Source organism: Camellia sinensis, chromosome 12, assembly GCF_055761805.1.
Source record: "Camellia sinensis isolate YWXY chromosome 12, ASM5576180v1, whole genome shotgun sequence".
Taxonomy (NCBI): Eukaryota; Viridiplantae; Streptophyta; class Magnoliopsida; order Ericales; family Theaceae; genus Camellia; species Camellia sinensis.
The window spans coordinates 124,538,071-124,559,636 of NC_138972.1; the positions used below are offsets into that span (position 1 = coordinate 124,538,071).

Below are 21,566 nucleotides of genomic sequence, written 5' to 3' on the forward strand. Positions count from 1 at the left end.
TTTAAACATTTTACGTGGTTTTTCTTTTAGGATTTGGAGCTGCAAGCTAAAGTGACAACCAAGTGCTTCTTTGATGTAGAAGTTGGGGGTGAAGTTGTTGGTAGGATTGTAATGGGTCTGTTTGGAGATATTGTTCCTAAAACTGTCGAGAACTTCCGCGCTTTGTGCACAGGCAAGTTCTTCTTGGTAGTCCTTCAAGTTTTTAGAACCATTATTGTTAAAGTAAGTTATACCCATTGGTTAAACCCATTTACTTGTATCTATGGGTGAGAAATCTGTGTATATTCAATACTGTACCTGTTGCCAATTAGTACATCACTCACTACAGTACGGTTTGTAATATCGTCAAGGAAGAAAAGCAGTTTTGTAATTTTAAAAACACGTAGATGTTGTTGGACGTGTCACTATCATTGTCAATATTAGTAGTAGTTTCAAAATGCTAAATTTTTTGAAATTCAAACATTATGGACACGGAATTTTAATCTCAGCCTGTTTTTCTGTAGTTATAGATATATTGGACATACCAGTTGAGCTATTTACACATCAACGGATTTATGAATATTGTTACTGCAAAAAGAATTGTATGGCAGTGAACTTAATATTTCATGTTTCCTTTAAAAAAAAAAACATGCAGGAGAGAAAGGATATGGTTACAAAGGATGCTCCTTCCACCGTATTATCAAAGATTTCATGATCCAGGGAGGGGACTTCACTGAAGGAGATGTGAGCTCTCTCTCTCTCTCTGTGCCTGTGCCCCCCCCCCCCCCCCCCCCCCCCTCCTCCTATATATGCGAGGGTGCTGTATTTGGGCTTGAGGGAGGTGGAGGACCTATATGGTTTTGCAAGTAGAATGTCATCTTTAATAGATTGTGGTGTTTTCTGACTGCAGGGCACTGGAGGGATCAGTATTTATGGTTCTAGTTTTGAAGATGAGAATTTCACCTGTGAGTGAATGTGGGATCGTTGTAAAATTCAGTTCTTTGCCGTTGTTTCTTCTCTCTTCTTCAAACTGTTCAATCAGTGTGGTATGAAGTGCTGATATTTCGTGTAATTATTTGTAGTGAAGCATGTTGGACCCGGAGTGTTGAGCATGGCCAATGCTGGCCCTAATACCAATGGCAGCCAATTTTTCATTTGCACAGTAAAGGTGCAATAGCTGCAACCTCTCTTCTTTTTCTTTTTTTGTGTGTGTGTTTTTATTGTTGACATATCTAACTTTTTCATTTCCTAGGGACAATTTGGCTCTCTTCTTACGGATGTTAGAATTTGAATAAAATGTTTCCTAGAGTAACTTTGAGATATATAAAGCTTCCTTCAAAAGCCTAGAAATGTTAAAACACTACATGATAAATTGATCAATAAGTTTAAGTGATTTGTGTTATTAGGAGTCTTTTAGATAATATTGCTATGTTTTATATTCTTTTTTGTTTGGGACTTTATAGTAGCTTTAGTGATAGTATTTAAGCTTTATTAGGTATCCTTGTTTAGTAGGAAGAGTTTTACAAGGCTTCTATTATTAGAGATTTCTTAAGCCTATAAATAGGTCATATTGCTTTGAAACAAATTTGGCCTCCCATATGTGCATAATATTCAGATGTGATAGAATCTCGTGGGAATTCATTCACCAAACTTTAATTGACTTTCATTTAATGACATGTGGATTAGCCTCATCATGAGTTCCATTACTGTTGTTAATACCTCTATTCTTAGGAATGGTGAGACCTTACCTGAATTCCCTACCAGTAAAGGAATTAGACAAGGTGTTTGTCCCCTTACATTTTTGTTTTATGCATGGAGAGAATCTTTAATATGATAACTTATAAAGTTGATATGGTGATTGGAAAGGGCTTAAGGCTGTGGGGCATTGCCCTTCTAATTTCCACCTTTCTTTGCAAATGATCTGCTCCTTTTCACTAGAGCTGATGTTAATACCTGCAATGTGATTGTGGATATCATGGGTAATATTAGCGATTGTTTTGGCCAAAGGATTAATTTCCAGAAATCTAAAATCTTCGTTTCCCCTAATGTCCCTAGCAATAAGGCCAGAGCTCTGAGCTGCTAGTGTGGCATTCCTCTTACCCAAGACTTGGGGAAATATCTTGGAACCCCCATAATGCATAATAGGGTGACCAAATCCCAATTCCAATTCATCATCGAGAAAATGCAAAGTAGACTGTTTGGGTAGAAGGCTACCACCCTTAACTCGGCTGGGCGTGCTACTGTAATTCAACTTGTTACTTCAGCTATGCCTTTGAATGTGATGCAAACTGTTGAAGTGCCCGAAAGTACTTGTAATGATATTGATAGAATCAACAACATATATGTTCTTTATTTGTGTTTTGCAGACTCCATGGCTGGACAATCGTCATGTTGTTTTTGGAAATGTCATCGATGGAATGGATGTTGTGCGGAAACTTGAATCCCAAGAAACAAGTAGATCGGATATCCCTCGGTTGCCTTGCAGAATTGTCAACTGTGGAGAGCTACCACTGGATGGATGATCTGTCTGTGTTCTCATCATATCAACAACCACTGATTACAAATTTCGATTTGGTCCATTATTCCATTTTTGTTCTCACCTCTTGGTTGTGCATGTTTATGCAAAAACTCATGTATTTGGGATTATATTTTCCGTCGCTGAGAGAAATGCAAATGAAACATTATACTCTTGTCTGCTACCGAGTTCTCACATGTGTCCATGTATTATGTTATGGGTGAATATGGACATGAGATTCTATCATCCATGTAATCAAGAGAGAGAGAGAGAGAGAGAGAGCTCAACTTGACAAGCCTGATTGATGAATTTAGCTACATCAAGCCCTATATAGTATACAACAGGTATTTGTCATACTCCGTTCTGTCTGGTGATCTGGAAATTGCACTTGTGGATCTAGATTATGTCTCAACCTCGGCCAGTTAGTTGTTATCATGGCACTGATTATTATTGTTATTTGACAAGTATCGTATTGCTTAAAATTATTTGTATAATGCCTGGAAAAAATGTTGAATGGATAATAATTCTTCTGGAGATGTTATGTGTTACGAGTTGTTTAAGTTGGGTTAAGCATATGAGAATTGGTAGCCTTAGTTGTCCTTTGTGCTGAAGGATTACTTGAAGGTATTTGGTAGGCTGAAGGAGCTTTGGCTATTTAAAAAGTTGTGCAGTTTAAAGGAGTGTGGTGCTTTTGCTGGAAATTTAAATTGATCACCTGAGCAGGTTTTATGTAATTCAAGAAGAGATAGGCAAAATTTTATTGTCGATTTGTCCCAAAACTTGTAAACTAACTTCATCTTACTGTGAGTATAGATGTATCAATTTGGGGACTACACTAGCCAAGTACAGGCTAGGAACAACTATTTTTTGCGTGGGAGGGGAGACGGAAGCCTATGCAAGGACTATAGTTTCGACAGCAGTGGATTGGATGACTTGCTCTACCTGCTCTCCTTCTTCGTTTTCACTTTCCCATATTTCAGGCAGTGCCTCTTTGATATTGTGGATGCTATTCAGGGCGTGGTCTGCTCCAGGCACCAGCGTTGGGCTCCCTACCTGTCATTCATTAATAAGTTCTGATGCTCTTAGTTTTGAAATCAAATTTATTTCAGTTATTATTTGTTATTATTATAGTAAAGAAACATTGTATTATCATAAAATTGTCGAGTGATACTACCTCTGATGGGGTTTTTAAGCTGATTTTAGGGTTAAGTCCTAATCAACTAATATTTTTTAAAAAAAAAAAAAACTAGAAGGAAACCTAGAGAGATTTAGAAATTTACAATGACTGTGTGAAGCCCAGCTGCATTCCCACTTGCAATGTTCCTTGCACTATCATCAAAGAAAATCTGAGGACAAAAGAACATATAATGATTTCCATTACTCAATAAAATAATTATTAAACTGTAGTCGGCTAGCTAGTTAGCTTCCCAAATGAAAGAATGAAAGCATACATACTGTTTTCTTTGGATCAACATTTGCAATCCGAATGGCGGCTTCAATAGCTTCCACTGTGGGTTTACAGAGAATGGGTGACTTGGGTGCTAAACTGTTACAGTCATGAGTATCATCAGTGGGGGCGCACTCTAATTCACCCTCTTCACCTTGTGTGGGCACACTGTCTTCTTTGTCTTCATCTACACTACAGTTCATGTAATCAACTGGTTTGGAAGAGGGATTGGGATTAAGAGTTTCAAAGCATATCACACCATCGAAACAATCTTCCAAGTCCAGTCTGCTCAGGACTTGTGCTGCATGTGCTTTGTCCGCATTAGTGAAGATCTAAAGACACCACCAATACACATGCATTGTCAGAATAGCCAAATTATTGGAGTTTTTTTTTTTTTTACAATAAATTAATTGAAGTCATACTTTTGAAACACAACTTCAAATGACTCGACAAAATAAGATTTGAGAAATATAAGTTCAAAATTGTTTGGGTTTGAAAATTATATTTAGAAATGGCAGGTTAAAAATAAAAGAGTAAAAATTATCCCAATTCTGGTTCGAGGTACAAGCAATTAAAGTTGTCAAGTCTTATCATAGCAACTTATTATGCTTGACATACTATTTTGCGCTGTGGCGTAGAAAGTAGAAGGTTCCTTAGCACTGGGTCGGGTTTCAGAGCATCGTATGGTAAGTTTCCATGAACGTAAGCATGAAACTCATCATCATCAAATTCATAGCCAAGAGCCTGAAAAGGAGAGCATAAGAGTTTCATAGATGTAAACTGACAATGAATACTAGTACCTGTTACTGTTACAACGTATTGAGGGGAAGAAATTGAATAAAACAATTGAAAAAAAAAATTTAAGTTGTGTTTTCACCTTTAGACCAGCCATGGTCGTCCCATATTCCCTATACAGGTCCAAGCACATCTTAGCAACTTCATTTTCATCAATATGCAAGTGTCGCAACATGTATTCTGCCATAAATTTAATTAACATCATTTCATTTCACTTCATACCCACAATACAATCATCATCACTAGCAGCATGCATCATAATAAATTGATAACTAATATATAGATATATAGTTGTTATATATACAACTCGTACCTTCTATGTTCTTGCGACAAGCCAAGTTGAGACCTGAGCTCATAGGGTACAAAGTATCATCCATATCTGAGAAAAACAAGTTAAAGAACGAACAAATCTGAGAATCAGTGAGTAGTTTTTTTGTTTTTACAACATATATTCTCAATCTCAACCAGAGTCAGAGGAGGAATATTTCTATCTCCAATAAGAAGCACCTAAGGATTCTTTCCACTAGCACTATAGCCTACTGGTGTTAGTGAAGGTGAGATTCTCGTACGTGGGTGTATGAATTCAAATTCTTGTAATGATGTTCTCGATGTCTACCATTATTTACACATTGAAGAAAATAGGCTACAATACATTCAATTTTCTAATTATTCTCTTAAATCTCCCTATCTTGTCGATTTTAATCATTCAATTGTAAGATTCTAGAAAAAGTAACACTACAATTCTAACTGGTTTTTCAACTTGCATATATGAGAAGGTACAGAAACTGGCTTATCATGATCATGCCATGCACCTAACTAATCAATTAATGTCAGATTATATATATTAATTGGAGCTTACCAAAGAGCAAGCACTCATACTTAGTACTGGACTTTCCACCAGCATCATCCATCTTTGAGAGTAAACCTGCAAAAATTTATTCACTTTTTCAGGTATTCATGTTTCAAAATATTGAGGCTTGATTGCTAGCTAGGAAGAGGATGGCAACTTGGTAAGAGCATCTCGAATGGAATAGCTAAAATTGTGTGTTGTATGACAAAAAGTGATAAAAGTGGGACTCAAAAATGTATGTTAAGAGTTTGTTAATTTAGAGAGTGAATGATGGTGCAACGAATGTGTTAAGGGGATTGTTAAGGATATATAAATATATATAAATAATAGATAAAATAAATAAATAATACAAAAAGGACTACTGGCCAGCATTTCTGTGCTGTGCCAGTCCCCTCTCTCTTTCTCTCTCTTATTTGCAATTGTTAGACAACTCACCACAGTAAACAAGTGACTTGACACAAAAAATTGCTCTTAACACTACTCTTAACAGTTCCACTGTGCAACAAAATATGAGGGAAACAAACCAAATCTTTAACTTCTGACACAGTGGAGGAGTAAACACTTCCACTGTGGATGCTCTAAGCAAAGAAACTTGGAAAGGGGAGAGGGGAATGATCAGAGAACAACAATCATGAGAGGGAGAGAACATGAGTGTGGTGAGAAGAGAGACTTCAAAAAAGTAACTGGCGGAAGGGAAAGAAAGAGATAATATAACTGGAAATTAAAACGAGAAAGATATGTTAATTGAGAAACATAACAAATAAAAAATCATTAATTACCTGTTACGTAAGTACGTAAAAAGCTCCAAACAACTCTGATGCATGATTGAACAGTGGCTTAGATGGCCTATTTATATATGAATGAATTCAAAGAGGTAGAGTGCAGAGGACCCAATGCCATGCAATGCACCCAATTGAGGAGGAATAAAGGAGGAATATGGATGATCCTGACCATGACACTTTGCTACTTCCTATTGTGAAGATTAGCAGCAGCCATCGGGTGGTGTGGTGGAGGTGCATGGTGGCGGTAGTGGCAAGCATAATAGGTCATTTCTTTCGGATAATTCTTCTGCTTTTCTATTACAGGTCATTTTCTAGAGATTGCAACTCGACCGTGCATTGCATGCCCGTATATGCTCCCAAAGATATTCCCATTATATCCAATATTTAGTCAATCATGTTAAACACAACAGAACATTAATTACAAACATAAATTATATTGCATTTGATTCTTATATATTTATTAATGAAGAATTTCTCAGTGATCCATGCGATTAATGTAATTTGGCCCCAGTTCTTCATTTCTTAATTAATGTCGTGGTGTGAGCATAATACAGGTTGATCAATTCTTTGGCAGGGCTACAAAAGAGGAGGTGTGCGGAGGAAGCTTGAGAATCCTGTACAGCAGAGCAGGTATAGATGAGACTACTCAATCAAGAGAATTGCAGGTTTTTTCTTAGAAGAATAATATTAGTAGCATGAGGATAATTTGGCCAAAAGGGTTTTGAAGATGAGGATATATTCTTTTTTCTCTGGTTAAGTATGAAGATATGAGGTTATATTCTTTTCTCTAAGGAATATATGGATGGAACAAACATATTCTTTATACTCTCTAGTTGTAAATAAATTTAGTGCTATACGATCATTATTATAACAATAACAATGAGGTTTACTATAAGATTAATAAATCTGGACCTTTGATATATTTGTTATAGTGCTCAAGATTGGATCTTTCTCCATTTCAGGGTATATATAGAGAAGTTTATCTCTTTAAGTAAACACTCCAATGCATTAGTAGAAATACGATGAATAAATATATATGATGAGCAATACTAACTTGAAACTGAAGAGTGATTATATAATTGGGAGTTCGGGTTATAAATTCAATTTTTGGACTGAGACAATAGGATTTGTTCAGGTCGTCATAAAGGACAAACCTTCCTTTCCCTCGGCCTCCATCTCTCTACTTATTTTCTGGTATATATATTATAGACCTATGTGGGAGCCCATTGGGTGTCTATCCCATATCGCTCTGTGAGGAAATAACACTCGACTATATAAGTTGACTAACTCCTTCAAATTACCACAAAGACTTTTCTCAAAGGAAGAACAAAGCCGTGAGGGTATGTTAATGAGAGTTGGTTGCTTCATACTTAAATTAATACTTGTTTTACAAAGTTTAAACAATTCATTTTGTAAAACAAAATCTGATTTATTTTTGTATTTATAGTTATCTGATAAATTTAATTTTTTGTATGTATAACCTGTACTATAAAACCTCAAGAGGAGTATAAATAGGTATAGAGAGATGAATTATGGAGGGAAATTTATCCCTAAAATCAAAATTATAGCATATAAAATGGGAAAGCAATTTCGTATGCTTCAAAAGAGGTAAAACATCATAAGAGATCCAACGATGTTTATGCACAAATCTGTGAACATTTTAAGGAGGGAAACAAAAGGAAGAAAAGCATCCTTAACAGTAGGATCTAAGCTAAAAGATAAGCCATGCCATTCAAATACAAATTGTATGCAAGACATTTTTGAACCATTCTATTGAATTCACCATCACCATCTACAATGATACGTAGGACAAAATTCAAAAATCACTTTGTTTTATTATATAGATATTCTCTTTTCTTGATAAGAATAGAAGCATCGATTCCAAATTCATTAATTCTTTTTTGTCTGCATTTTATCCCTCACTACCTTAACTCTGTTAAGAAAAGCAAAAGTATCTCATGGGAAAGGGCAACAAAAACAAATATCTGAGCACGAAATGAATGAAAATTAATCAAGATAGAGAAATGAAAACAAAATAGGAAGTGAAAATTCAATTACATGTTTCGTAAGGGTTGATACATGCGCCTTATCAACCGAGCTATAGGTTGCTCCAACCCTCTATTACAACTTATTACTTTTGTTTTTGCTTTAAAAAAAAAAAAAATAGTGTATGTCAAGTCTAGACATCTCGCATGTCATCAAACATACACACACATACGTAGTACTAAATAATAAATAAAAATTTTAGAAGATTCCACTGTTGCTGTATGGAGGAGGTTCTGGTAAGTCTTTGACAAGGCCACAGACTGGGGTCTTTTCTGGGAGGTTGTATTCATCCCTGAGGGAGCGTGCTGGGGAGAGAACGCTGAAGTAGAATTGTTGTCCCAAGTAAGCCCTCTCCCACATCTCGGACCTCATGTTCCACATTCCCGCATTATCTAATGTGGTCATGATGGCAGCCCACGATCCAGGGTACACTTGGATGTTGTGCCTGCTCACGGCATCAACAAGATTGTAGTTCTTCCTCTTCTCTGGAGTCCACCTCCCGGGTTCAATTGCCACAGCGAAGAATGAATACCCATCTAAGTGCCATGTCTGAATGGTCTTCTCGTGGTTCTCTAAGATTATCTCAACAAAGTTACGGAATGTGGCATTAAGGACGTTGGGGGCGAGGACGATCTTCTCATTAGATTCAGATGCAGCCTCGGGCTCGTCTTTGATGATGTCATACTTGAACACCTTGTCCTGGATTCCATAGTACTCAACAAGCTTAAGCGGGGTAGTTGGCTCAACGTGGGAGACACCGTTGATGGCATAACGAAGCTTGCCATCCACATTGTTCCTCGAGTTGACAAGCTTGATAGTGCGGGTGATGTTGATTTTACCATAGTGGTATGATCCCTGAGGGTTGGGGCGGGCAGCGCTAGCAGTGAGGTTCCAGCGGAATGAGCGGAACTGATTGATGGACCATGCGATTCCAGTGGCTGTCTCTGGTGGGGGTGCTGGCAGCTCAGAAGAAGGTGAATTCTTCCCGTTGGCATAGCGGATGACTGCAACACTAGTCAATGGTTGCTTGGTGAATCTGCTGGAAAACACCATGTAATAATCATTGGGCTCTTGGTTGGCTTCGACCAATACGGAGAAGCACTGACCAATGTGCACGTCAAGAGAGTCGTATACGTTCTGAACGGTGTGTGAACCCTCCATCTCCACTAGCTTCAAACTGTGACCTTGGATCCTGAAATTCAGTGATGTCTTCATTCCCACATTGCAGACCCTGTACCTGTAGATCTTGCCAGCCTCCATGTTGAACATGGGCTCGTTGCTGCCACCGACCTTGCCAGACTTGCCATTGATCTGGATACCATCAGGTCTGCCGAGTGAGCGCCCGGTGTCCAATTGCTTCTGAATAGATTTATGGCCCTTGTTGTACCAATCCCCAGCAATGACAAAGTATTCATCGGCAGGTGCATCAAAGGGGACTGGGATGAGAAGCCGACTATGGACCTGTAGGCCACCAATTCCGCCAGATGCCCTTTGAAGGCCAGTGGTTGGGAAATAGTAGTAGCTTCCAATCTGGTCCTTGACCTGGAATTTGAATGTGTAGTTTGTGCCCGGTTGGATTGGGCACATGGTTCCAAGCGTACCGTCTTGCCACGAGTTCTTCCTTTGCTGGATCCCGTACCAGGTCAGGAGAAACGGCTCATCGAGTTTGTTGAAGACATTAACAACAATGTTGTTGTTGGAGGTGCAATTGATCTTAGGCCCTGGAAACTGACCATTGATGAGGATTGCTTGCACGGGGACTCCCACCGGCGAAATTGTCCCGTAAGTGACAGTCCACTCGAAGAATAGGTACGGGTCCTCTGCCCGTACCACTGACACCCCGGCCAATAAGCAAAGCAGCAATGCGGCTGCCACGAACGTCGTCTTCATGCTACCCATGTTTGGCTGGCTCCTCCTCCCTTTCTCACTTTTTTTAATTTTTTCTTTTATTCTCTTCTTCTTTGTTATTTATGTATTTTTTTGTAAGAAGAAGAATATGGAAATTTTGTTTTGTTTTTATGAGTTTGTGATGTTCCCTACCACCACCTTCCCCTTTTATAATATATTTTTCATAAGGGACTCTCTCAATTTCCACCTCTCAAAACTCCCCCCTCCCCCGCAAATTGCTCTGCGTCTCGCCCGTCTTGCTTGCACCTTCCCTTGCGCCTCTCCTTTCGTTTTTTTCCGCTTCTGTTTCATTTCCCCTATGCTCGCGCGCTCTCTCTCTTACACATTCACGTGGATGGAATTTTTCTTTGTTTCTTAGTTTAGAAATCATACCAACGGTAATTATCGAGTAGTTCTAACAATGCGTTTGAGAATCTAGAAAAGAAAATAAATGAAACTTAAGTTATAAGAAAAAAGAAAAAATATAAAATGATTGTAATTTCTTTTCTTTTTGTTTGATTAGATTTCATAACATAAGAAAAAAGAAAAGAAATTATTTTATGTTATATTACCAACATAACTTTTTTATACTTTCAATCTTTTTATTTCTTTTATTTTTATAGGGTATGAAAATATAAAAATATGTTGGTTTCTTTTCTCTTCTAATCTCTTCACTTTTGAGAAGATTGAAAATAAAAGTTATAAGAGAAATGAGTTTCTCTCAATTTCTTCCCACTTAAGTTATCCAAACAAGTAAGAGAAATATATATCTCTTCATTTCTTTTCTTTTCTCTTCAAATCACTCAACCCAAACATAGCGTAAAGGATAGATACGTCATATTTTATAATATTATAATTGATGGAGAAGGTGGATATGTGGGATATTGTGTTGGGTGATTGAGGAATATAAGGAGACATAATAAATGATGATTGGTTAGACCATCTTCAACGTATCATCAATTTTTTCATCAAATTTAAATTTGATGAAAAATCATCATTTTTCTTGCTCCATATCAAATTGATGATATGAAAAATCTTTTACCATATTAAGGATGGTTAAGATCTTTCATCAAATCACTATTCATAGCCGTTGGATTTTCACACTGGATGTCTCTCTGGATGTCCCCTGGATGACCACTCTTTAAAAAAATTTGTGAAAAAATTACACTAGTTGGTCGATCAATGTTTTGAGAAAAGCTCAAAATCTTCTATTGGAACACTTGATATCAAATGGAGTTTTTACTCAGATTTGGTAAAAAAAAAGATATACCATTGGAGATGCTACTAGAGAGTACAGATACATAATACTACAGAAATAGTCTATAATTTCCCGCATACCAATTGACAAAATAATTGCCACAAAATTATTTTAAACTAAATAATAAATTTACATAAATCTCAAAAAAAAAATATTAGAAAAATGCTATGAACTCCATTTAAATACCTCGAATTTATCCTGAATGAGAGTTGTGCGGTTAGGATTGAATTTGTATAGTATGAGATTCATATATAGAATAAATCTAAACCATAATAAAACAATTTTGAGTAATTTAAGTTTGGATTTGTAATATTTCTGAAATTATTAACATTCATTGAACATAAAAGGTATATTATATGAATTAGGAAAGGGTGAGGATGGTTTGAATTGGTTCGATTTAGAAATAAATTACGAATTAAATCATTATATATCGTTGCATAAAATTTGAAACTAATTCAAATAATGTAAATCATAGAATTAAACCGAATTGAACCAAACGTGGTTTTATTTAGTTTAAAACCACAATTTTTTAAAAATTTGTTATCGTTTACAACAAAATCACAAAGTATTGTTCACAACTTAAAAAATGTTTAAATAATTGGTTATAATTGTACAATTTTGAGAAAAATAAATTTATGAAAAATGATAATTCCATTTTTTAAAAGAAAATATCCATATTTTTTATAAAGAAAATGAGTCCATATGGATTGAAATATATATGGCATGAGAATTCCTTTTTTAATTTTATTTTTACGCAATTATTTCATTACTCACCATCCATAAACATAAACATAACAAGATATAAAAAGACAAAATAGGGCGTAACAATAAATGAAATAGAGAAGAAAAGTTAACCATGAGATTAGTCAATGGTAATAGGTTAATCATCACCTAAAAATTAAATGAATTCCAATGATCGACAAATTATACCAGAGAATCTCAAAGTTATTTTGCAATACTAAAACCAATCACTATTCTTAAAAATTAGGCGAGGCCCAATGATTAATCTAGTATAACTTACCTTACATCGATAATATACATACATCTAAAGCAAAATACATTTTGTTTTGAGGTTTCATACTTTTAATTTGCCTTGCATCAAAGTTTGACCGATGATATAATAAATCATATGTGTCAATTTATCAAATAACTCTTTGCATATTTTGTGAAAACCAATAAATCAAACTTGGTTTAACCAAAATCACATTGGAAAATAAAATGGAGTGGACGAAAAATAGGGTACCAATAACCCCACTCTCTCACACTCCCTAGCATTGAGTGATCCACATTCTGCCCATTTTCTAGTTTTTCACTCCCTACCACTCCATGACCTTCACCACGCCAATTAGCCTTTAATCCCACTCTGCTAACCATCTTATTCGCTATTTGTCATTGTATCATTGCCACTCTTTTACAAAACTCCTATGCTCACTTGTGCTTGTTGCCAAAACAACTTTTCTCTCTCATCTTTTTATTTTTTTCTTACTATTTTATATTTTATTTAAATTTTAGAAGAAACTAAGATATGAAAGGGAGAAAGAAACAAATTCAAAAGAATGCGTGTGATGTTTACTTTAATGGGGGATTTGACATAAGGTGGTTATAATTTTGATTGTGGGTGAAATTTGATGCGGTGGTAATTTGGGTTTACTATATGTTTTGGTATGAAATTTCACACATAATAATAAGTAATTAAGATTATGTCACATGCCCTTAAATTTAAAATATGTATCTTGTTTTGATCATAAGATGCATCTTATTAAATTTGTAATAATTTAATTAAGAAGATTACTATACAACAAATTTTATCATTCTTGTAGTTTCATTTTAATTTTATTTTAGTTTTTATTGTTTTAATTTGAACACAATACTTTTTTTTTTATTTAATATGTTCTCGTCTCTCTCTTTTCATATCATTCCTTAAATGATCTTGTCAATTTGGACTCGTTTTCTCATTAAATGGGGGGAACGAAATAAATTTGATTAATTTTTCAATCAAATAAAAAAAAAAAAAAAAAAAAGGAGCTGATTTTTTTGGACGAGAAATAGTCGCATACTCAACATGTGACCAAATTCAAAGGACAAATGTTTTTTTTTCCTTCTATTTTTGTCATTCATCTTCTTCCTCACTCCCACCACTAGGTACAACTACCAACCACTCACCTTCTCCACCACCTCTAAACCATCACCACCCATTACTAACACCTCAACTCCTAAACCAACACAAATCCACCCCAAACTAACACCTAATCCAACCCTTCTACCATCCCAAAACCCAACTCCCAACACTCTTGAACTACTACCAAACCCAGTCCCACCACTACCAGACCATCAGTACCAAACCCTCTCCACCCCACTACTTTCACCATCACGAATCCACCTCCAAATCCTTCAATTGCGACCCCAAAACTCTCAAAGCAACATTAGCATCTTACCAAACCAACACCAAATCCACCCCAAACCAACGCTTAATCAAGTCCTCCCAAAACCCATCTTCTACACCACCGCCAAAACCAACTCCTTGTCACGACTAGACCATCACCACCCAATCATGTCTACTACGAAATCCATCTTCACACCCCATGGCAAACTTAAAACAAGACCATTATTGTAGATCAAACATCACATATTGAAAACAGACTATATTGAAGAAGGGCCGATCGAAAATGTTGGGGATTCGATGTTACAAAGGTAATGGGGTTAGGGACATAAAAGTAGGGGAATCAGTTGGTGGCATAAGAAGGAAGGACAAATGTTGATGATACAGTATGTTCCAGATGGAACGGGTCGGACTGATCCACGCTTCCCAAACCAGTGTCCGAGGTGCCAAGCCCACAGAGAAACATGCACAAGAGTTCAACGGGAAACGGGGAGTCCCCCAACGAACCCTCCGACAAGCAAGTTAGAAAGAGAGATGGAATGTAGAGATAGATTAGTGATAGAGAAGCTTAACCTTTTTCTTGTCTTCGATGCCTGCTTATATCCTTTGCTAATCATTTCGTTGTCTATTCCGACCTGTCACCCTGGCCGAAAATCTATACTCTAACTTACCTTGTTCATGGTGAGGCCATTCTGTCGTGACGGAGAGGGGTTATCGCAATAAATGCTGTAAGGAGCTCCATTAATGGCTGATGTGCAATGCAATAACTTTACAGGATCTTTGTCTGCTTATGTGGCTTGTGCTTCTCTTACCACGTATTTAGATGTCATTGGCTCTTAATGCCACTTTGAGCTCCAGCAACGTTGGGTTTTAGTATTTAAATTATGTATTGGGCCCAAAGTGGTGGGCTATAACCTTTATGGGCTTACCCATGTCAGTAGTCCCCCATTCCTAAGTGCAGCTTTAGTCCAACGAAGGGAATAATGAAAAAAAAGATGGTTGTGAAAGACCGGCGGGGTAAAGACCAACTGAGAGGTGGGCCGACGGCGATGGGTGGCCGAGCGGAGGGATCGAACCTGAGGAGGGGCGACCGCGAAGGGTGACCGAGTGGAGGGACCGACCATGAGGCGGGCCGACCGCAAAGGGTGACTGAGTGAAGGGACCGACCATGAGGAGGACCGACCGCGAAGGGTGGCCGAGTGGAGGGGCAAGTGGCGGTGCACGGGGCTCGAGGAGTGACAGGGCACATGGTGATTTGAAGTGGAAAAGACAGGGTAGGGGAAAGGGGTAGTGGATCGTGGTCGTACACGTGGTAGAATCCCGTGATGAGGGAGGTTAGGCGTTGGGCAAGAAACGAAAGAGTAGGTTGACATAGGGTGTTGAAAATGCAATTTTGGCGAATTTTTTGAAAATTTTCAAGCTGGCAAAATTTAATTGTGACCCTTGGAATACAGGCAAGCCTTAGGCTTTTGGTGTTATCCGCTTTACCTACCTTTTTGCAAAAAACCAAAACATTCCAGAAGTAAACTATTTTGTGTCGAGTGATATACCTTTGCAACATTTTGTGAACTACCTAGTACTAGTGTCTGAAGCTATACGCAGGCATACCAGAAAGATGGCTCGAGAGGATGTGCCCACCGTAAGGCTAGATGCGTTGGGAGACGATGACGCGATGGACCTAGCAGAGCAATACAAGACGGAGAAGTGAACAGGGAGTGGGGGGGAGCCGGTGGGGTGACCCCACTCATCCCCGCTGATAGTGGCTGCAAAGCCGATCAATCAGGTAGAGCCAGATCACTGGCACACGATGGCCGACAAATCGACCTTTACCGCAGAGGAGTTGGAGGCCATGCGTGAGAAGTATCAGATTCCCACAGAAATAGAGTTAAAACTACCGACATCAAAGGAGAGGGCATCCGATGCTCGACATGGGGAATTTTCCCTCTACGATGAGGCGTTAAAGGGAGGTTTGAGGTTGTCACTCCTCCGGATAGTAGTAAACGTGTTAGATCGGCTGGTGGTGGCTCCGAGCCAACTGATGCCCAATGTGTGGAAGATCTTACTGGCCTGTGCAAGCGTGTGGCCGCGGGCGAACGAGGGGGTTGCAATAACGGTGGACGAGTTTTTTGCATGCTACAAGGCTCTAGGCCAGCAAGAAACTTGGGTCACTTTACAAGTGGAGGCAGGGAAGGATCTGGTGGCGGGGTTGCCGTCTTCAATTAAGGGGTGGAGGCCACAGTGATTCCATGTGTCCGCCAACGGGGGAGTAGGAGTGCGCACCGTGTGGAGAGTGCCAACTAAGTCGGTGGACCCAAGGTTGGGGGCAGCAGCAGAGGAGAGGGTGAAGAAGGTGAAGGCATGGAGGGAGAAGGAGGCGCCAAGTGGGACGACCTCGTTCAGCCCTCAGCCTTGTTCACCGCAAGGCTGGGCCCTCAGCCGACCGGTGGAGATTTTGCGCCGGCAGAACTAGAGGCAAGGAGGAGGGCACAATAGACGGAGGACAGGATGAGTTTTGCCAAGGTTAATAAATACAAAGAATCACAGGTAGGCCGTCCACCAAAGTCGATCGCAAGGGAAAGAATTCGACCGTGTCCCAAGACGCTGGGAGAAAAGAACTTGGGTGATTTTGAGCCACGACCGCCCCCAGTGGATCTATTGAAAGAAAGAGGCAACAGAGAGGTGGAGGCTGTATTGAAGGACAGGAAGAAAAAGATGGTGGACAAGGGTGAAGAGGGGCCAACATTGAAGAAGATGAAGAAGGGGGTGACGGAGGTCGCCCCAGAGGTGGAGCTAGAGGAGGTAAGGGATGGAGTGGGGGATACCACGGACCCCGAAACACAAGTGGAAGGTGGGGCGACTGGCCCTGAGCAGGGGGTAGAACAACAGCCCAAGGAGGGTCCTGCGCCCCAAGGAGAAGAAGAGAGGGCCAGGTTGAAGACCTCCATTTACCACGCTCCAGCAGTGTCCAGGCGACTAGAGGGAGAATAAGGCGAAGCCAAGACTGTTGCTAATCGGCTCTTGGGCGTGGTGGAGGATGCGACAATGCGCTCGATGGCGAGTTTTACACAGGCCGAGCTGCTAAGGGGGCTCTGCTCGGCCCAGATGGAGGTGACAACCTTAGCAGGAGCCTTGTTGAAGAAAACGGCGTACGCAAAAGGCGAAGTTGAGCCATTAAAGGCAAAACTGGATGAGGTGAAGGCCCAGCTTGAAAATTTAAGGAGGGAGACCAGGGGGTGGAGGAGAGCCGCGCGGAGTGCATATGTTAGAGAGCTGGAGTATGCCCAAAACGCCAAGAAGATGAAGGCGTTGGCGATGGTGCAGGGCTATTCAGCCAACCGTGCTAATGCTGAGCTGCTCGCGACCAAGCTAGAGCTGGAGACAAAACGCCGCAAGGTGGTGTCGCTCGAGTTCCAGTTGGCTGGCGAGCAAAGAAGCTGGAAGAGGCCCAGAAAGCCTGCACTGTCGCCAACGAGAGGTGGGATAAGGCCATGGTCTGCAATGAAGATCTTTGTGCTCAGTCGATCAAAGAAAAAGAAGAAACAGATCTGAAGATCGCTGAGTTGGAGAGGGTGTTGGCGGACGAGCGGGCCAAGTCTGTAGCTGAGAAGGCAGGGTTGGAGAAGATCTTGGAAGAGGAGAGAGCCAAGTTAGCATCTGAGAGGGCGGTGTACCCCGACTTATGTGTTGCAGTGGTAGAGCAGTTCAAGGGGTCCGCCGACTTCCAGATGGCCATTGATGCCGCTATTGCCAGCAGCTTGGCGAGAGAGGGGGATAGGGGGGCTGGGCCGTCGGGAGCGACCACTGGGAGCAGGAGCGAAGAGGAAGTGATCCAGAGCTTCCAACGGTCGGACTTCTACAAACATGAGATGGCTGAGTTCTGGGACAACAGCTGGAAGATGTTTAAACGTAAAGCAAAAGAGTTGTTCCCAGACTTAGACTTCAACATTGTGAGAATAGATAAAGACGATGTGGCCCAGACCCCCCCAGATAAGGGGGTTGACGAAGAAGACTTGGCTTCGAGCGAGGAGGAGTGACTGATGTAATTTCTTTATGAGTTGTGTTTTTTTTTTTTGTGTAATTTCTGTAATGAACTTATGTGTAAGTTTGTAAATGAATAAAATTATGAGTTGTGTTTTTTCATACTGTTGTCTGTATTTCTTGTAGATCTAAAAATAATGAGAATGGCCATTCAAATAAGGGTTATGTATAAATCGTAGTAAAGGTTGAGAAATAGTGAGCCAGTCTAACTTGTGAAAAAATCACGACGCAAGGTGAAGTTTAAAATGTGAGAATGGTAAAAATTGTGAAGTTTTAAATCACGGCCTAGTAGGGAGCCAGTCTAACTTGTAAAACGTTGAAATGTAAAGGTCTTAAAATGTGAAGTTTTAAATCATGTTGTAAGAATGTTGAGAAATGAAAGATTAGGTTGGGCAATGAAAGTTGAAAAATGTAAAGAATGTTAAGAGGCATAAAAGCATGGACCTGGAATTTGACTAAGTATGGCAATTATGCCACAATCATGAAGTTACAAGAATGGCCTTGGCCGAGTGCTCAGTTTGGCTTGAGCCATAATTAACTCAGTCTAGCTGAGGCTCAAGTAACTCAGTCTGGCTGAGCTATTCATGCTCAGTCTGCCTGAGGCTTTAAATAACTCAGTCTGGCTGAGCCCTTCGTGCTCAGTCTGGCTGAGGCTTTAAGTAACTCAGTCTGGGGCTTTAAGTGACTCAGTCTGGCTGAGCCCTTCATGCTCAGTCTGGCTGAGGCTTTAAGTAACTCAGTTTGGCTGAGCCCTTCGTGTTCAGTCTGGCTGAGGCTTTAAGTGACTCAGTCTGGCTGAGCCCTTCGTGTTCATTCTGGCTGAGCCCTTCGTGTTCAGTCTGGCTAAGGCTTTAAGTAACTCAGTCTGAATGAGCCCTTCGTGCTCAATCTGGATGAGGCTTTAAGTGACTCAGTCTAGCTGAGGCTTTAAGTAACTCAGTCTGACCGAGGCTGCAAGCAGGGTGTTAGTTGAAATACCAAGAAAATAATTGAGATATAAGATCGTTGTCATTTAAAGCGTAGTCCACTGATCACAAATTTACACCATGTGAGAAAAAGACAAAAACATCCAAGTGTGTAGATTATCAAAAAGAATATATAACAATTGATCAATACAAAAATAAGGCTTTATTGAAAATAACGCTTCAAGTGCTCGGCGTTCCATGGATGGGGGAGATCTCGGCCTTCCATGTCCTGAAGTCAGTAAGTGCCCGGACGAGGTCTGGCCTTAACAACGTAAGGCCCTCCCACTTGGCTGCCAGCTTGCCCTCGGCTGGATTTTTGGTGGCAAGAGTTGCTTCGCGCAAAACAAGGTCCCCCACGGCAAACTCCCTCGGTTGGACTTTGCGGTTGTAGTGTGTTCTCATTTTCTATTAATATGACAACTGTGGTCTCTCGGAGCTCTTCAATTAGGTCTAAGTCTGCCCAACGCAGTTCTTCAATTAGTTCTGGATTCGGGTGCAGAACCCTCGCGGTAGGCAGACTGATGTCCACTGGGATGACCGCCTCAGCGCCATATGTTAAGCGAAAGAAGGTCTCCCTAGTGGGGGTTCGGGCGGTAGTGCGGTAGGCCCAGAGTACGTTTGGTAATTCCTCAACCCAGAGTCCCTTAGCAGCTTCCAACTTAGTTTTGATGATCTTTAGAAGAGAACGGTTGGTAACCTTAACTTGGCCATTGGCTTGGGGATAACTTGGGGAAGAGAAACATGGCTGGATTTGAAGTTCTGCACAGAATTTCCTGAATTTGGCATTGTCAAATTGTTTGCTGTTGTTGGAGACAATGGCTTGAGGGATGCCAAATCGGCACACAATCGACTGCCAGATGAATCTGGTTGTGTTCCGCTCAGTAATTGTGGCAAGGGGTTCCGCCTCCACTCATTTAGTGAAGTAATCAATGGCGACGATTGCGAATTTGGTTTGGCCTCGGTCAGTGGGCAATGGGCCAACTAAGTCGATCCCCCATTTGGCGAATGGGTAAGGACTGCAAAGTGTGATCAATTCTATAGGAAGAGCATGAGGGATGTTGGCAAAGCGTTGACACTTATCACATTTAAGCACGAACTCGGTGGCATCTTGATTGAGAGTAGGCCAGAAGTAACCAGTGCGAAGTATTTTGTGGCTAGTGATCTGGCACCCGAATGATTGCCACATACACCCTCGTGGACTTCCCTCATCACGTAGGTCGCTTGAGCAAGATTGAGGCATCTCAGGTACAGGCGTGAAAAGCCACGTTTGTACAAGAGGCCGCTGATAAGAATGTAGTTGGACGACCGGGCCCTGACCTTGGCGGCCTGGTGTTTGTCGGTAGGCAATTCCCCATTTGTCAAAAATAGCAAGATATTTGCCGCCCATGGAATATGTTCATTTTGGAAGAAATGGACTTGCTGTTGTTGCGGGGAAATGGCAGGGTGGGCTAGGTATTCCAGGCGGACACCGTGGCTGAGGTCTGACTGGTCAGCAGAAGTTAATTGAGCCATTTCATCTGCCTTGAAGTTTTTGGTTCGAAGGATGTGCTTGATGTGGAAATTGTTGAAGAGGCAAGTAAGGGGGAGTGCAATATCCCTATAAGCCCGCATTGTGTCTTCTTTGGCATCGAATTCCCCCGTGATTTGTCCGACAATGAGCTGGGAATCGCTGAACACTTGGATATGGCTGACACCAATGTCTCTGGCTAGGCGGAGATGTCACGACCCAAACCTGCCCCTATGGGTTTAGCACCGTAACCGGCCAGTAACCCGTGATTACCGAAGGCCTGCTTAACGGTAATAACAGTAATACATAGTACAGGGCCTGGCGGAAGCCAAAACAGTAATAAAAGATGTCCAATGAGCTGTGACAGTCTGTATGCGAAAAAGACTTTTCATAACATATTCACATTCTGAACCAAAACAATATATACATACATATACAATCATCCAGGGCAGGGACCTAATCCCTATTAGAATAGTACAGTACAAGTACAGTCAGTCTACACAAAAATAGAGACAGAAAGGATGAATCTAAACACCCCAAAAGCCCTAGCTTGAAGGACTTGGAACCTCACAGTGAGGCACAGTGGTTGGCTTGACAAAAAAGAGTCAAACCCAACGCTCCTAGCTCCGATCCGGTGCCTGGACACCTACATATATATATATATAAACAGTGAGCTAAAGCCCAGTGAATAACATATGCGTAAAGAGGTTAGGAATGAATGTCCTTTCAATATTTAAAACAGTCATTTGGACAGTATATCAGTTATTCGATCATAGCAGTCATAAGTGGTACATCCAATAGCAAACAGTACAGTAGGTCTTAACAGACCGAACAGTTAGTTGATGGCCATCATATCAGTAAACAGTAGTGGTTCCAAACATGGGAACCGAAAGAGATCTCTGTGACAGTAGCAGTACAGTACAGTAACAGTAAATTGCTATGGATGCCATGAATATAGTTCGTAAATAGGACAAGCATTCATTCAGTAAGAAATATCATTTCAGAAAGCAGTACGATGATCATTCAGAAAATATTCATGATTGAATATATCTTTACAACATTGTTACTCACAAAGTTCTGGGTTACAGATAGGCTAGTGAGCGTCCTCGGATGCCAA

At 40.2% G+C, this 21,566-nt stretch overlaps 3 protein-coding genes across 4 annotated transcripts in view; 1 reads left to right on the forward strand and 2 right to left on the reverse strand.

The window, feature by feature from the left end:
* ROC4 (rotamase CYP 4) overlaps positions 1-3,028 on the forward strand; it is a 258,310-nt gene extending 255,282 nt beyond the window's left edge. For both annotated transcript variants that reach the window (XM_082897621.1, XM_028207468.2), the window contains exons 3-7: positions 31-172; positions 635-723; positions 890-944; positions 1,062-1,147; positions 2,346-3,028. In XM_082897621.1, coding sequence (XP_082753747.1) covers positions 31-172; positions 635-723; positions 890-944; positions 1,062-1,147; positions 2,346-2,501 — 528 coding nt within the window. In that variant the 3' untranslated portion in view covers positions 2,502-3,028. The remainder of the gene's footprint in view (positions 1-30; positions 173-634; positions 724-889; positions 945-1,061; positions 1,148-2,345) is intronic.
* A 190-nt stretch (positions 3,029-3,218) lies between these two features.
* LOC114266556 (Haloacid dehalogenase-like hydrolase (HAD) superfamily protein) lies at positions 3,219-6,634 on the reverse strand. The gene is made up of 8 exons (XM_028207466.2): positions 6,366-6,634; positions 5,596-5,661; positions 5,050-5,115; positions 4,819-4,916; positions 4,560-4,685; positions 3,950-4,273; positions 3,775-3,840; positions 3,219-3,547 (listed from the first exon to the last, which is right to left on the reverse strand). Exons 2-8 carry the CDS (start codon positions 5,645-5,647, stop codon positions 3,386-3,388), a joined length of 894 nt encoding a protein of 297 aa, XP_028063267.2. The 5' UTR covers positions 5,648-5,661; positions 6,366-6,634; the 3' UTR covers positions 3,219-3,385.
* Positions 6,635-8,400: 1,766 nt separating this feature from the next.
* LOC114266555 (L-ascorbate oxidase homolog) lies at positions 8,401-10,512 on the reverse strand. The gene has a single exon (XM_028207465.2). The coding sequence runs from the start codon at positions 10,311-10,313 to the stop codon at positions 8,613-8,615; it is 1,701 nt and encodes a 566-aa protein (XP_028063266.2). The 5' UTR covers positions 10,314-10,512; the 3' UTR covers positions 8,401-8,612.
* Between the last annotated feature and the right edge of the window lie 11,054 nt (positions 10,513-21,566).

What these genes read in the sequence shown, in the direction of transcription:
- LOC114266556 (XM_028207466.2), bottom strand. Translation starts at nt 5,647, where the DNA reads ATGGATGATGCTGGTGGAAAGTCCAGTACTAAGTATGAGTGCTTGCTC. An exon ending in CGACCATGGCTGGTCTAAAG is followed by an intron (nt 4,686 to 4,818) that starts GTGAAAACACAA and finishes TCTCCTTTTCAG; the next exon opens with GCTCTTGGCTATGAATTTGA. An exon ending in CTGGGCTTCACACAGTCATT is followed by an intron (nt 3,548 to 3,774) that starts GTAAATTTCTAA and finishes AATGAATGACAG; the next exon opens with GTAGGGAGCCCAACGCTGGT.
- LOC114266555 (XM_028207465.2), bottom strand. Translation starts at nt 10,313, where the DNA reads ATGGGTAGCATGAAGACGACGTTCGTGGCAGCCGCATTGCTGCTTTGC.